General features: G+C 41.7%; 1 protein-coding gene across 6 annotated transcripts in view; it reads right to left on the bottom strand.

Moving 5' to 3' along the window:
- Positions 1 to 16,813, bottom strand: part of LOC144688587 (tyrosine-protein phosphatase non-receptor type 1-like) — a 114,144-nt gene that overhangs the window by 13,332 nt on the left and 83,999 nt on the right. For all 6 annotated transcript variants that reach the window (XM_078555337.1, XM_078555338.1, XM_078555334.1 and 3 more), the window contains exons 3-4: positions 14,361 to 14,461; positions 11,245 to 11,343 (exon numbers count right to left, since the gene is read on the bottom strand). In XM_078555337.1, coding sequence (XP_078411463.1) covers positions 11,245 to 11,343; positions 14,361 to 14,396 — 135 coding nt within the window. In that variant the 5' untranslated portion in view covers positions 14,397 to 14,461. The remainder of the gene's footprint in view (positions 1 to 11,244; positions 11,344 to 14,360; positions 14,462 to 16,813) is intronic.

Below are 16,813 nucleotides of genomic sequence, written 5' to 3'. Positions count from 1 at the left end.
CAACCAAAAAAAGCAGCCTCGTGAGTTTTGAATCTAGCATCTGGCTTTCTAGTATAAAAAAATATTTTTCAAAGGCACTCATTTTAATAAACAGATTCAAATCTCCTCCAAATCTCTATTAAAAACTCTAGTCAATTCTAAAAGGATATATTGAAGAAAGGATATGGCTGATTACAGATAAAGGAAGCACAAGCATTTGTGTTAGTTTTCACAGAAAAGACACTGGACTTGGAAGCTGACAAGAACAGGTGATCAATTGTACTGGATAACTAGTAGTAGAAAGTGAGGGAAAAACCTTGTTGGAACTCAAGTAGAAAGGACATTGGGCCTTGATGGTGTACTTCCTAGACTGCTGAGGGAAAGCGGAGAGGAAACAGACTCTAACCATAATCTTTCAAATATTTTGGGTATGAAGTGACGTCACATGATTGAATGTTGCCAATATAGCACAACTATTCATGATGGGAGAGGGGAATATGCCAGGTAGCTATAGGCAGGCCAGCCTAATATCAGTAGTGAATAAGCTTCTAGAGACCATATGGGATAAAAGTAATACTCAATTGGCGAAATAGCCTATGTAAAGACAGCAAACAATGACATGTAAAAGGTAAGTAATGTTTGACAATTAAAGGGTTAAGAAAAGCTACAACACATTGATGAAGAAAATGCAGCAGTTGCATAATCACGATAGTAATACATAAGGGGCTCTTGAATAGAATTGATTTGCATGTTATTCGAGAATGTGGGAGCTTGGATACGAATTGGTCTAAAGAACAGAAGAGTGGTGATTGATGTAAACCATGTTGTCCAGTAAGGGATCAATGTTAAGTCACTGTACATTTGTAATAGATGTTTTAGACTTGGGTATTAGGAACAATATTCAAAATCTGCAGACAACAAAAAATTGGCTGACTTCAGGAGAACATAGGTCAACAGATTTAGTAAAATTAATGTAATACAAACAACAGTGGTGATAAATGAAGAGCAGGGAGATCTCATGGCTCAAGTACACATATAATTCTGAAATCGGAGCAATGGATGATTTGGCAGTTTAAAAAAAGACAGGTTTTATAAATCTGACCAGAGGTCCCAAAGCAACAATTTAATGCTAAATCAGTACAAATCAATGGTTAGACTAGAGTTAAAATGATGCCTAATTTTGAGCACCCTGCTTTAGGAAAGATATCAAGCCCATGGAGAGGATGAGGAAAAGATGTACCATAGCGTTACCATGAGGAGCACTGAAAGAAAGTGGGGCTCTTTTCATTAGGGCAGAGAGCGTCAGTAAAATAATTGGACAGATACCAGTAATCAAGCGAGGTGGGAGCTTGGCAAACTAAGTAGGGAAGGACTGCTTCTACTGCTTGGGTGTCAATTTAACAAAATACAAAGGGTGAACAAAAGCGGTTATGGGGAGATCTGATAGAGGTGTAGTGGATTATGGCAGATTTGGTTAAGGTAAGTTGTTCCTGTTAGCCGGTGTTAAAGAGTAGAGGACAGCGACTCTGGACCCAATGAAGTCTCGTGGCATCAGGTCATGGGTAAGGAAACCTCCTGCTAATTACCACCTACTGCCCCCCTCGGCTGATGAATCAGTGCTCCTCCACCACCTGGAGGAAGAAGGTGGCAAGAGCACAGAATGTAATCTGGGTGGAGGACTTCACCAAGAGTGGCTTGGTAGCACCATTACTGATCAATCTGCCCAAGTCCTGAATGACACAACTGCTAGACTGGGACTGCAGCAGGTGGTTGGGGAACCAACAGGAGGGAAAAATCTACTTGACCTCATCCTAACCATTCTACCTGTCACAGCTGCACCTATCCATGACAGTATTGGTAGGAGTGACCACCACACAATCCTTGTGGAGACAAAGTCGCACCTTCACATTGAGGATACCCTCTATTATGTTGTGTGGTGCTACCACCGTGCTAAGTTGGATAGATTTTGAACAAATTTAGCAACTCAAAACTGAGCATCCATGAAGCGCTGTGAACCATCAGCAGCAGTAGAATTATACTTGACCACAACCTTTAACTCATGGCCTGGCATATCCCCCCCTTGACCATTACCATCAAACTGGGGTGATCAATCCTGGTTCAATGAAGAGTGCAGGATAGCATGCCAGGAGCAGCACCAGGCATACCTAAATATGAGGTGTCAACCTGGTGAAGCTAGACCACAGGACTACCTGCATGCCAAACAGTATAAGTAGCATGTGATGGACAGAGCTAAGTGATCCCACAACCAACGGATCAGATCTAAGCTCTGCAGTCCTCCTCCATCCAGTTGTGAACAATGGTGGACAATTAAACAATTGTTGCGGCTCCAAAAATATCCCCATCCTCAATGATGGGAGAGCCCAGAATATCGATGCAAAAGACTAGGCCGGAACATTTGCAACAATCTTCAGCCAGAAGTGCCTAGTGGATGATAGATCTCAGCCTCCTCCCCAGGTCCCCAGCATCACAGATGTCAGTCTTCAGCTAATTTGATTCACTACACTTGATATCAAGAAACGGCTGAAGGCACTGGATACTGCGAAGGCTATGGGCCCGGATGCTATTCCAGCAATAGTACTGAAGACTTGTGCTCCCAAACTAGCTGTGCCCTTAGCCAAGTTGTTCCAGTACAGCTACAACACTGGCATCTACCTGGCAAGGTGGAAAACTGCCCAGGTACGCCCTGTCCACAAAAAGCAGGACAAATCCAACCAGGCCAATTACTGCCCCATCAGTCTACTCTCAATCACCAGCAAAGTGGTGGAAGGGGTCATCGACAGTACTATTAAGCAGCACTTACTCAAACAACCTGCTCACTGATGCTGAGTTTGGGTGATGCCAGGGCTACTCAGCTCCTGACCTCATTACAGACTTAGTCCAAACATGGACAATAGAACTGAGCTTGAGGTGAGGTGACTGAATGCCCTTGACAGCAAGGCAGTATTTGACAAGAGTGTGGAGTCAAGGAGGCCTAGCAAAACTGGAGTCAACGAGAATCAAGGGGAAAACTCTCCGCTGGATGGAGTCATACCTTGCACAAAGGAAGATGGTTGTGGTTGTTGGAGGTCAGTCATCTCAGTCCCAGGACATCATTGCTGGAGCTCCTCAGGCTAGTGCCCTATGCCCAACTATCTTCAGCTGCTTCATTAATAACCTTCCCTCCATCATAAGGCCAGAAGGTGAGGGGGTTGGGGGATGTTCGCTGATGAACGCACAACATTCAGCACCATTCATGACTCCTCAGATACTGAAGCAGTCCGTGGCCGTTTGCAGCAAGACCTGGATAATATTCAGGCTTGAGCTGAAAAGTGGCAAGTAACATTGGCGCCACACAAGTGTTAGGGGCAATGGCCAGTTACAACAAGAGAGAATCCAACCATCTCCCCCTTGACACTCAATGGCATTAGCATCACTGGATCTTCCACTATCAACATCCTAAGGGTTACCACTGACCAGAAACTGAACTGGACCAGCTATATAAATACTGTGGAAACAAGAGCAGGTCAGAGGCTGGAAATTTTGCAGAGACCAATTCACCATCTGACTCCCCAAAGCCTGTCCACCATATGCAAGGCAAAAGTCAAGAGTGTGATGGAATACTCCCCACTTGCCTGCATGAGTGCAGCTCCAACAATACTCAAGAAGCTTGACATCATTCAGGACAAAGCAGCCTAACACATTCAACATGCACTCACTCCACCACTGATGCAGTGGCAGTAGTGTGCACATCTACAAGATGCACTGCAACAACTCACCAAGGCTCCTTTCCTTCAACAGCAACTTTCAAACCCACAACCTCTAGCAACTAGAAGGACAAGGGCAGCAGATGCATGGGAACACCACCACCAAAATCCTGGAAATCCCTCCCTAACAGCACTGTGGGTGTACCTACACCACATGGGCTCCAATGGCTCAAGGCAGCAGCTCACCATCACCTTCTCAAGGGCAATTAGGAATGGGCAATATAAATGCTGGCTGAGCCAGTGACACCAACATCGCATAAAATAATTTTTAAAAAAAATTATGGTTTAGGGTAAGAGGGTGGGGTGTGGTGTCTTGATGCAAGGAGAATATTAAACTTTCCAGACAACACAAAAAATTGGCTAACTATGATAAAAAGTAAGTGACTCCAGGAGGACATAGGTTAACAGACTGAGGAAGATGTAAAAATAATTTAGTACAGAAAACAATGAAGCGATAATTATGGGAATGGAAGCTAGAGAAAATATGGCAATTATACCAGAGAGTTTTTTTTTTGCAATAAGTGGTAAATGACCTGTAACCCACTGCCTATGAAGATGGTGGAAACGGAGATGATCAATGATGCCAAAGGAAATTGGACAGACAAATATACTTGCAAGTAATGACTTTATGATAGTAATTTTTTTTATATACAGAGGCTGGAAAAGATCAAAATACTCCACTGGAAACAATGGTTGATGCTAAATTCTTTACAGTTATTAAAAAGGGTGTGAATAAATAGTGAAAAATATGTAAAGCATATAGGGAAAGGGTAGGAGACTGGAACTTACTGGATAGTTCTTTCAAAGTCACTAAATGAATGATGGGCCTGTACTGTAACATATTTGTATTCCTTCCGGATTTAGACTTGACAACTCATGCCAATTAGCCACCTCAATATGAGCTGCCAATTTGATCAATAGAGCTAATTTCCCTCAATGCTATGTTTCCTACTTTTCGTCACTCAATTAGTTTTAATGTAGGAACTTCAGCTCTGTTTTTATATTGTAATTTTATGCATTTAATTCATATTAAAAAGCAGGCCTGAAACCCAGATATGTTAACTGCAAAATGATCAGGTAGTGAAAAATTGTGTCTATGCCTGAGGCAGTGGATAGAATAATGTAAAGGCGGAAAGTAGTTTACCATATCTCCTACCTAGGAAGCATAGAAACAGTCAAGTTATTGGAGTGTTAAGATTGTCAACCACCATTTCTGCTATAAGCAACTTTCCAGAAAAATGGCCATGATCTGAAATTGTTGAACTCAACATGGAGTCCAAAAGGTTGTAAAGTGCCTAGTCAGAAAATGAGGTGATGATCATCGAGTTTCATTGTAACAACATAGGAGGCCAAGGAGAGAGGTCAGAGTGGGAGTGGGGCAGAAAATAAAATGACAGGCTTGCGGATTGAGCATATTTTAGTAAAGTGACTAACTAATTTGCATTTTGTCTCCCCAGTGTACAGGAGGCCACATCATGAACGGCAAGAAAGTATACTAAACCCAAAGTACAAGTGAATCACTGTTTCACCTGGAAGAGTTGTTTAAGGCTTTGGATGGTGACAAGGGAGGAGGCAAAGGGCAAATATTGTACCTCCTGTGCTTGCACAGGAGGTACAATAGGAAGGAGAGGGGGTGCTGTGGTTAATTGAGGAATGGACCAGGGCATGTAGTAGGAACAATTCCTTCAGAATGCTGGAAGGGAAGGGGAGGGGAAGATGTGTTTGGTAATGGCACCACATTGGAGGTGGCAGAAAACCATCTGTTGAATTGGAGGCTGGTGCGGTGGGAGGTGAGGACAAAGGGAACCCTATTGCAGTTTTGGGAGAGAGGGGAGGGGAAGAGAATAGGAGTGCAGTAAATGAGACAGACTTAATTCAAGGTCCTATCAATCATGGTGGTGGGTATTCCTTGGTTGAGGAAAAGGGAAGACATATCAGAAATAATGGTATGGAAGAAGGTATAGTCAGAAGAGATATGACCTGATAGGATCCTTACTGAAGTGTTGTTCAAGTAGCTGCAGAAGTCAATGGACTTACAGTAGACACTTGTCCACAGCCTATACCCAGAAATTACGATAGAAAAGTCGAGGAAGGGAGGGATAAGAAATGGGCCATGGGACAGGTGGGAAGTGGTAAAATGTTGATGAAATTTTCCAGTTTGAGGTGAGGGCAGGAAACAGTACCAAAAGTCAATGTGCCAAGGAATCCCTCGCTTCCCAGACTGTCACTGACCTCATCTTCTCAGCCTCAAATTAATTATCTCCCAATCCCACACAAATTTCTTCTACCTATTTAAGATCCATGAATGGAAAAGCCAAGGTAGAACTGATTTCTTCCCACTTGCCCATTTTTTCTCCCCTTGTCTAGTTTCTTCCTACCTGAGCACACGGAAAGTAGACCTGCATAAGGAGGGCAGCGGCGACGGGAGATAAAAACCAGCGGCAGAGAGCCCCTTCAACCTGTTTCTACCTGTCAGGGCTGAAGTGTGACATCAAAGGAAAACAGGTAGGCAATTGGTGGGTCTCTCTTCCGTGTCTCTTTTGATTGGCCGAGTGGTTTAAATCAGGAGACGTTATTACAGCTGAAGAGTACAGTTAAATTCACTTATAAACTAATAAACATCCAAATGAATTAATTAAATAGAGGTGGCTGGGCAGGCAGTGTGTTGCAGCTGTAGTATGTGGGAGCTGGTGGACACTGGTGCGATCTACAGTGACCACATCTGCAGCAAGTATTGGATGCTCGAGGAACTTTAGCTCAGAATTGATGAGCTGGAATCTGAGCTGCAGACACTGCAACACATCAGGGAGGGGGAGAGTTACCTGGACACTGTTTCAGGTAACTCTCCCCCTCAAATTTGGACTGTGGTCAGGGACAGGAGGGTGTGACTGCGAGTGAGACAGGTATGGGGATCTAGAATTTAGCTTTGGAGGAGCTTCAGCCAGTGCCCTTGTCCAATAGGTACGAGGTTCTTGCTTCTGGTGTGGACGAGGGCACAGGCTGCAGGGAAGATGAGTGAACTGACTGCAGCACCGTGATTGAGCGCAATTCAAGTGGGGGGAGAAAAGAGAAATGTAGTAGTAATAGGGGATAGCATAGTTAGGGGAATGGATACTGTTCTCTGCAGCAAAGAGTGTGCTGAAGGCTGTGTTGCCTCCTGCTGTCAAGGTTAAGGACATCTCTTCTGGGCTGGAGAGGAACTTGGAGTGGGAGGGGAAGGATCCTGTTGTAATGGCCCACGTAGGTACCAACAACATAGGTAGGGCTAGGAAAGAGGTTTTGCTGAGGGACTATGAGCAGTTTAGGGCTAAATTAAAAAACAGAATCAACGATAATAATCCCCAGATTACTACCTGAGCCATGTGCAAATTGGCGTAGGGCAAATAAGATGAGGTAAATGCGTGGCTCAAAGATTGGTGTGGGAGAAATGGGTTCCGATTCATGGGGCACTGGCACCAGTTCTGGGGAAGGAGAGCGCTGTTCCATTGGGTCGAGCTTCACTTGAAGCCTGCTGGGACCAGTGTCCTGGTGAATCATATAATTAGGGTTGTACATAGGACTTTAAACTAAATAGTTGTTTTTTTTTTGGGGGGGGGGGGGGGCGGCGGCGGCGCGGGTGTTCAATTGAAGAGGAGTTTAAAAAATCAAAAGAAATGAGAGAGCAGAGGTGCAGTGTAGTGAAGAGGCGAACGATGATCAAGATAGATGAGTTGACGGCACAAATAGAAATAAATGAATATGACTTGATAGCTACTACAGAGATGTGATCGCAGGGTGACCAAGACTGGGAACTCAATATTCAAGGGTATTTGACATTCTGGAAAAATAGGCAAATAGGAAAAGGAGGTAGGGTAGCTTTGTTAATAAAAGAAGGTATCAGTGCGGTGGGGTGAGTAGTGATATAGGTGCAATAGATCGTGATGTGGAATCAGTTTGGGTGGAAATAAGGAATAGCAAGGGGAAGAAGTCACGAGTGGGAATCGTCTATAGGCCCCCGAAGAGTTGCCTCACTGTAGGACAAAGTATAAATCGGGAAATAATGGAGGCAGTAAGAAGGGTGCAACAATTGTCATGGGTGATTTTAATCTGCATATTAACTGGACAAATCAGATTGGCAGGGGTAACATGGAAGATGAATTTGTAGAGTGCATCAGGGATTGTTTCTTAGAGCAATATGTTGCAGAACCTGCACAGGCTATTTTAGATCTAGTAATGAGGTGGGATTAATAAGAGATATCGTAGTTAAGGATCTTCTAGGGGGTAGCAATCACAACATGGTAGAATTTCAAATTCAGTTTGAGGGCAAGCAACTCTGGTCTCAAACCAGTATCTTCAATTTAAATAATGGAAATTAGAGAGGTATGAAGGAAGTTGTCTAAAGTGGGCTGGGAAAATAGACTAAGGGTATGGTCAGTGGATGAGCAGTGGCAGACATTTAAGCAGATTTTTCTTAACGCTCAGAAAAAATTTATCCCAGTCAAAAAGAAGGACTCTATGAGAAGGATGAACCACCCGTGGTTAACAAAGGCGGTCAAGGAGAACATCCAATCAAAAACTAAGGCATACAAAGCGGCGAAAACTAGTGGTAGGCCAGAGGATTAAGAACTTTTTAGGAACCAGCAGCGGATGACTAAAAAGCTAATAAAGAGGAAGAAAATTGATTATGAAAGTAAATTGGCAAGAAACATAAAAACAAACAGCAAGAGCTTCCATGCATATATAAAAAGAAACAGAATGGCTAAAGTGAGCATGGGACCCTTGGAGGATGTGACTGGAGAATTGATAACAGGGAACAGGAAAATGGCAGGTAATTTAAACCAATATTTTTCATCGGTCTTCACAGTGGAGGACACTATAAACACTCCAAGGATATCACATAAGCAAGGAGCTAATGGGAGGAAAGATCTTGTAATAGTCCCTATTACGAAGGACAAAGTATTTGACAAACTAATGGGACTAAAGGCAGACAAGTCGCCAGGACCTAATGACCTGCATCCAAGGGTTTTAAAGGAAGTGGCTGCAGAGATAGTGGAGGCATTGGTTGAAATATTCCAGAACTCGCTGGGTTCCAGTACGGTCCCAGCGGTTTGGAAAACCGCTAATGTGACACCCCTGTTCAAGAAGAGAGGGAGACAAAAAGCAGGAAACTATAGGCCAGTCAGCCTAACATCTGTCGTTGGGAAAATGCTGGAGTCCATTATTAAGGAAGAAACAGCAGGACATTTAGGAAAGCTTAAAGCAATCAAACAAAGTCAACACAGTTTTGTGAAAGGGAAATCATGTTTGACAAATTTGTTAGAGTTCTTTGAGGATATAACAAGCAGAGTCGATAAAGGGGAGCCGGTAGAAGTAGTGTATTTGCATTTCCAGAAGGCATTCGATAAGCTGCCACATAAAAGGTTATTGCACAAGATAGGAGCTCACAGTATTGGGGGTAACGTATTAGCATGGATTGAGGATTGGTTAACACACAGAAGGCAGAGTCAGGATTAATGGATCTTTTTCAGGTTGGAAATATGTAACTAGTGGAGTGCCACAAGGATCAGTTCTAGGACCTCAATTATTTACTATCTATATTAATGACTTGGAGGAGGGGGAAGAGTATAATGTATCCAAATTTGCTGACAATACAAAAATAGGTGGGAGGGCATGTTGTGATGAGGACATAAGGAATCTGCAAGGGGATATAGATAGGTTGAGTGAGTGGGCAAAAACTTGGCAGATGCAGTTTAATGTAGGAAAGTATGAGGTCATTCACTTTGGTAGGAAGAATCAAAAGGCAGACTATTATTCAAATGGAGATAGGCTCCAAAAAAGTGCAGCACAGAGGGATTTGGGTATTCTTGTGCATGAAACACAAAAAGTTAACATGCAGATGTAGCAAGTAATTAAGAAGGCAAATGGAATTTTGGCCTGTATTGCTAGGGGATTGGAGTTTAAAAATAGGGAAGTCTTGTTACAACTGTACAGGGTGTTGGTGAGGCCGCACCTGGAATATTGTGTACAGTTTTGGGCCATGTATTTAAGAAAGGATATGCTGGCATTGGAGGCAGTTCAAAAAAAGAGATTCAGTAGGCTGATTCCTGGGATGAAGGCGTTGACTTATCAAAAATGCCTAAACAGGTTAGGCCTTTATTCATTAGAATTTAGAAGAATGAGAGGTGATCTTATTGAAATGTACAAGATTCTGAGGGGGCTTGACAGGGTAGGTGTTGAGAAGATGTTTCCACTAGTGGGGTTATCTCAAACTAGGGAACATAATTACAGAATGAGGGGACACTCATTTAAAACTGAAATGTGAAAGAATTTCTTCTCTCAGAGGGTAGCGAATGTCTGGAATTCTCTACTCCAGAGAGTTGTGGAGGCTAGATCACTGAAAAGTATTTAGAGGAGGTAGATAGATTTTTGAAATATCAGGGAGTTGAGAGCTATGAGGAGCTGGCACGAAAAAAGGAGTTGAGGCCTGGGGCAGATCAGCCATGATCTTATTGAATGGCAGGGCAGGCTTGATGGGCTGAATGGCCTACTCCTGCTCCTATTTTTTATGTTCTTATATCAATGATTCTTCGGCCACCATCATTATTATGAGTTTTCAGTTCACTGGCCTTAATCGTCACCTTTTCATTATGCATGTTCAATCCCCCTATACTCCAACGCCCATTCAAGACAGCCTGAGGGCCCTCACTTCTGTCTTGAATGGACAACCAATCAATCCCCACCCACCACCATCCAGCTCTGCCTGGCTGCACAACTTCATATATTGAAGAACTCTTGACCTCATTCATTTCATCCAAATAAAAAGGTGCTATGGGAATTGATATGGGTCCCAGGTGGGACTGCCTTTTCACGGGAGAGGTGGAACATTCTTTGTTCTATTCTTGCTCTTGTCCCAAATTGGAAAATTTCATCAACTTACTTGGCCTCGGCCTCACCAAGCTACCTGTTGCAGATACATCTATGACAATATTGGCGAGTGATTTTAACTTCTGGCAATCAGACGTATGAGTGACAGTGGTAAAAACATTGGGCAGTTTGCTCGTAAATGATGCACTGAGACCATTAGTGAAGGGGGGGGGGAAAGAGGGGGGCAAGAGAGGAGGATGGGGGCAGGGTGAAGAGAAAATAATTTTCAAATAGAACTGCTATACATCTTCAATTATAAAAGGCACATCTGAAGCAATTGCTCTACCCAAGATTATCTTGTGTTGAGGGAGAGCAAAGACTAATACACAACTATTTCTATTGTCACAGTCCATTAAATCTACCATATGCTCTAGGAAAGTAGCCCATTTCTTTACATACAATATCATTCTCTAATGAAGCTCGATCACTGGTGCAGTCACTACTCAGTAACCTTACAGATTGAAATTTAATCTACAATCTTAATTACCTTTCAATAAGAATATTATTAGTTCCATACTATTCCTGACCATAGATTGACAGTTTCAACTTCTCTGTGCAATGGCTAATAAGATAGGTGCAAGTAAATTCAACTACTTACTGATCCCTTTTCAATTACTCTGTTGAGCATGACAACACCCCTAGACTTCTGCTCCCAAACCATTTCCCAGAAATGACCACAAGTATTCGGAAGAGGACCCTGTAAAAATAACAAAAATTCGTGCATGCTGTCATTCTCTGTGACTAAGTACAATGCAAAATCTAGAACAATTAAGTTATCCAAAATCGAAGTTACTAAATCCTTACAGAGCTCTCAGTCAGTAGTCTGAGATTTGAAAGCTTCAGCTAATTGACAATTGGGGAGGTGGTGGGGGGAAAGAGACCAAAGAGAAGGGGAAAAAACAAAATTAAATAGGAAATATTTTCAATTTAGCAAAAATATAAAATAGGAAAGAATTTACAAGGAATTCCCATTAAAATGCGGAAGAATCTACAGGGAACCCCCATTAAAATGGCAGAGATTCTACAGCAAATCAGTAAATACTTAGGCCATAATGGAATTTTGATACTAAGATTTCTAGCTATTTTCATTTGTAGAATTCTTCCATACAGTGCCATAAATTTCCATTACAGGCAGCCTGGAGGGTGAGGAAGGACTCAATTGATATCAATTGGGGAATCCCTCGAGTGATCCTTTCCACATCTCTAACTGGTAATAAAAATTTTAAAACAAATCTCCATGAAGGATCAATAAATTCTAGTTGGCAGCCTTGGGTCAGTGCTAGCCCTCTCACTTCAGTCAGAAAGTTATGAGTTGAAGCCCCACTCCAGAACACAGTCCAGTACAAGTGTGGTGAACTTTTGGAGGTGCCATCTTTCATTTAACTAAAGATTTGCCTTCCTTTGAAGTGTACATAAAAGATACCATGGCGCTATTCGAACAAGAGCAGGGAGTTCTTCCAGCAGCCTGACTAATATTTATCCCTCAATCAATTTCACTATAATAAATGGCCTGATCATGCATCTCATTGCTGTTTGTAGGACCTTGCTGTGTGCTACATTACAACATTGGCTGCAAAGTGCTTCGGATGTTTTGAGGTTGTGAAAGGCATTATATAAATAAACATCCTTTCCTTTAAAAGGTGCATAGGATAAATTCAGATCGTCTTAACTATTGCGACTGAACATGCAGTGAAGTACATATCTGTAAATTTAGTTATTTTCCTAGTGGAAACAGAAGACAATCATTGACCACATCCTTAATTAGAAATTGAATGTTTAACCAGAATACTTTCCAACATTCCAGTAAATACACTTCAAAAGTATTTAATTGGCTGTAAAGAGCTTTAAGGTTGTGAAAGGTGCTATATAAAAAAGTCTGCTTAAAACTATAAAAGGATACAAACTTCATAGACCGACTTCTGCTAGTTCAGTTGCAGAATAATGAATGAACTTAACAGCTTTGTAATATCCAACGTAATAAATATACATTAATTCAGGACAACTGGCAGATTAAGAAGCTCAATTTTTTTAAAAAAAAGGTGGGGCTGTGGGACAGTGGAGAGGATTATTGCTTGGACTTGAACTTGCCTGGTGACTCATCAAGTTTTAGTGTTGATGGCCAACACTAGGTCTCCTGTTATTTTGGTATTGGATGCACAACATGCAAATCGGTAATAAAGTCAATATTCATTGGCGGATGCATTCCTTTCAAGCAAACTTAGAAGTAGATTACATGGCAATTTTGCAGTGTACATGAGGTACTGAAACAAAATTGAAGCATTTAAAAAAAGTAATGTTGTCAAATGTTTTCAATTCGCGCTTGTAAGAGTTAAGTGCTTAGGTCACAATGCAAAATCAAGACAGTTTAATGCAATATGAATTTCTAATTTCTGAATTATATCACAGGTACAGGAAAATTAAAAGGCATATGTAATGTTAAGGCAAGCTAGAATTTTAGATTTGGCAGCATGAAATACTGAAAATAATTTGACAATACAAATATTTGCCCTTGTATAATATCATATCTACTAAAAATACACCATGGGCAGAATATTACGGGTTGCCCACTGATGGGTTTGTGAGGTGGGGGAGGACACAAAATTCCCCAGATGGCCTTCCCAGCCAGTCCATAATTTTACAGGGGCGTGGGCAAGGCCTGCCAGTTTCCTGCCCAGCTTCAATTTTGAAGCTGGCAGGTGGTGGTCAGGGGCTTGGAGGGGGGGGGGGGGGGGGGGGGAGCCTGGCAAGTAACCCTTCTCAGGCTTCAGAAAGGAAGGGGTTGGGGTGGGGGGTGCCACCTCCCTTAACAGCCTCATTTCCACATTGGGCACCCCTCCATAGCTGCTCCCTCCCCCAGCCAGCCTCTCCGAAACTCCCAAGCCCTTTCTCCGAACCTCCCCAGGCCTCACCCCATCACTGGACTACCCGCACTTACCTGGTCCTGGACGCCGGGACATTGAAGCTAGGGACTGCTTGTAGTCCCAGTTCTGGTCACTGCTGCTACTGGCTACAATCAGATTGGCCAGCAGCTCTCTGAGACAAAACTTCCTCCCGAGTGAGGGACGGAAGTCCCATCTTCAGCCAATCAATGATAGCGTTAAAAAGCTGGGTGGGAACCAGTATCGGCGAGGATGCGTTCCCTCTGACTCTTCGGGTGGGCAGGTGGGAAATCCCGCCATCTGAAAAATCCTGCTCCTTAAGTACTTTTATATAGCAGGTTCCGTTAAATTCCAACAACTGAACTTAATACTTTTTTGTCAAACTTCAGATTTAGATACAATCAGAAAAGGAAGCAAAGATTTGTGTCAGATATTTTTGGCTCTTTCAATTCTAATTACATGGAGGTAAAGGTGACAGTAGGCCAGAACATCTTTCTTTTAAACATGCAGAGATGCTGTTTGATGCAAGTCCTGAAAACGATGCGACAAAAGTTTTTTCCCTGCTGGAGAAAGGTGTCAAATGAAATGAGTTTGGATAATGTTAAAGTTGACTAAATAATATTGGGCATAAAAAGAGGGAACATATTTAATTTATCAGTATCATATTCCATTAATTTGATGTGTTCACTTATGCCAAATGCTCAAAATGATACATCAGAAATTCTCTGATTGCTTAATACCAATAATACATTTGGATAAAACAACAAAGTGATTTGTAGAACAACACACAAAACACATTTTCCTTTAACTATTTGTAGCTCTTAAAATTGCTCACCTGAGTTAGAACGTAGCTCCTTTGAGCCTCTTCCATTTTAATCAAGCTTGCATTGACATAGTCATTATCACCTTGCTGCAGCTTAATTCGACTGTGATCAACTTTAAGAAAAAAGATCAGCATTATACTTTGACTATACTTTTGACAATGCACGTAAGCACCCAGGAGGCACCAATCAAGCTATCAGTAACATAAGGAGGACACATATATAACAGTACAGCAACATTAAACATCTGAATGATTTTTTAACTTCTTTTTCTGTGGCAATGTGCAAACTGCTTTCTTCAGAGTCCAACATTTCACCCAGAACAAATAGCAAGAAATATCTTACAGATTTGTGACAGTCCAGCTCGAAATGGTCCGAACATGGTACTGGCTTGCTGATCAGATGTGGCTAAGAGCAGCTTTAACATAGGAAGCCAAACCATTCTGACACTTATAAACGTTGGCAGTTTCATTATGCATACAAGTAGTGAAAGAAGAGTTCAAAAAACACTCCTGTTTGGATCATTGATCAAACTGCATTAAAAATTAACTCAGCACAAAACTCATGATGAAACATGCACACTTCTCTTTTTAAGCCTGTGGGGAATGGTTTTTCTGGAAATAGAAGTACAATAAAGTATAAATAAGGGAGAGAATTTCAGTAACCAGGTCAAAGCTTTTCTATACAGTATGACCCAAGTTTTGAAATCTGGCCTGTTACAATTGAAGGGTTCTCCATCTCAAAGCTTCAAATTACTCTAAACGTCAGAGGTGAAAATTTAGATCTCGTGAATTGTTGTTGCAGTTGGGGTAAAAAAAACCACATGCGGTTTAATTTTTCCTAAGATGTGAAGTTTCATTTTAAGTGGGCTTCTGTGATTCCTGATTCAAGGCCTTTTGTTACAATTATGAGGTTTAAAAGATTATGTTTTGCAACTGTGTCTTAAATTAAAGGTAAAATAGAATGTGACTTATTCTGAAGCTTGCCTGACTGCAAGCCTAGGTGGTTTGATATTAGAGATTAAAGTTGTTTTACTGGGAAGAAGGTACAAGGTGTTTACACTTGGGGACAATGGCAGCAGCCTGTGTGCTAACAGTGGAGATAAGACAGAGTCTCCAAAGTCCCAGTAAGTGTTGAGAATGTTGGATTGTAGACAGTTGTGCTTTAATCTGTCTCTATACTTCCAACAATTAATTGGGGTCTCAAAGATAGCTAACCAGCATTTCTACCTGCATACAAGGCCCATGCAATTCGCGCTGCCAAGGAAATGGGGGAGTCTAAGATATCCCTGAAAATGTTCAGACAAGGTTAGAGTCACAGGATCCAGAACAGCTATAGTAGTAGGACGCTGTGGTTCCCCACACAAGAACGTGGCTGGGAAGCTCATGCTAGGCTTGAAAAGACCAAATTAATGAGGAGTTAAAATGATGCTGAAAATTTCGCTTGGCTTGCAGTAGAGGAAGAATTTCTGGGGGAAAAAAAATCTCACCATAAAAAACAGTTCTGAGATTAAAAGCTTCCAGGTTGAGAAAGGAAAAGAACAGATGCAAACCCTTGAGAGCTAGGAATCACCTTGGACTGGTTGGAGAATTAAATATCTACTTAAAAGGATCGTGTGAAGTATATTTGTGAAGTGTGTTTTTGGTGTGCTAAAAGAAAAAGGGGAATGTCTGCTTTTGAGGTTCAAAGTGCAAGCTGCCCACAGAGATGGTGTTTAGTCAATAGTGCCTTTAGTCTTATGTTACAGTAAAAGTCTTTTAAAATATGAAATCTTGTCATGTCATCCTTCCAGCTACTAACTGGAAGTTAGAATTTCTTCTTAAAGTTATTGACCTCTACAGAGATCGTAACACTTTAAAACTAGATATTCCATTTAATTTTGCATTTTATGTACCATCTTCTTCTGTGGCCTGGACTTAAAACCATAAAGCAATCAATTGGGTCTGTGGGCTCCCTGAAAAGGTAAGTCATGTCTAACTAACAACTTGAGAAAGTAGGTGGCTAAATTTATAAAAAGCTCAGACTGTTTTTGATCACTAGTTGATGCACTGCCTTGGATTTTTTTTTTGAAAATCTTTTTGCAATTACCTTCCTACAATTCTTTAGGTCAATATTCTATACTCTTTCTGCCTGGGGTTCAATTTGTAATAAACACGTCATTCAATTATCCCAGCTTTTATCTCTGTGTACTTTGAGCAGGTTTCTCTTCCATCCTGCTCCCTCTCACTTCTAGATGTGTCCCATTTGCACTTCTCACAAATGTTTCTTTACTAAAAGTGCTACATTTCACTACCCTTTTAAAAAAAAAACTCAGCTATTCAACAAAATGGCAGCCAACGGGGTACTGGGCTTGAAGTAAGTACAGGATCAGGCAAGGAATGAGCATCCATGAACTGTTAGAACAAGACCAAATAGACTGGGTTAGGGAAGGAAGGAATGTAGATGGGAAGTCTGTAGCCTGTGAGTA

Source organism: Cetorhinus maximus, chromosome 13 (assembly GCF_964194155.1).
Source record: "Cetorhinus maximus chromosome 13, sCetMax3.hap1.1, whole genome shotgun sequence".
NCBI classification, from domain to species: Eukaryota; Metazoa; Chordata; class Chondrichthyes; order Lamniformes; family Cetorhinidae; genus Cetorhinus; species Cetorhinus maximus.
Note: the sequence above shows the minus strand (reverse complement) of the source record. Positions and strands in the feature narration are given on the sequence as shown.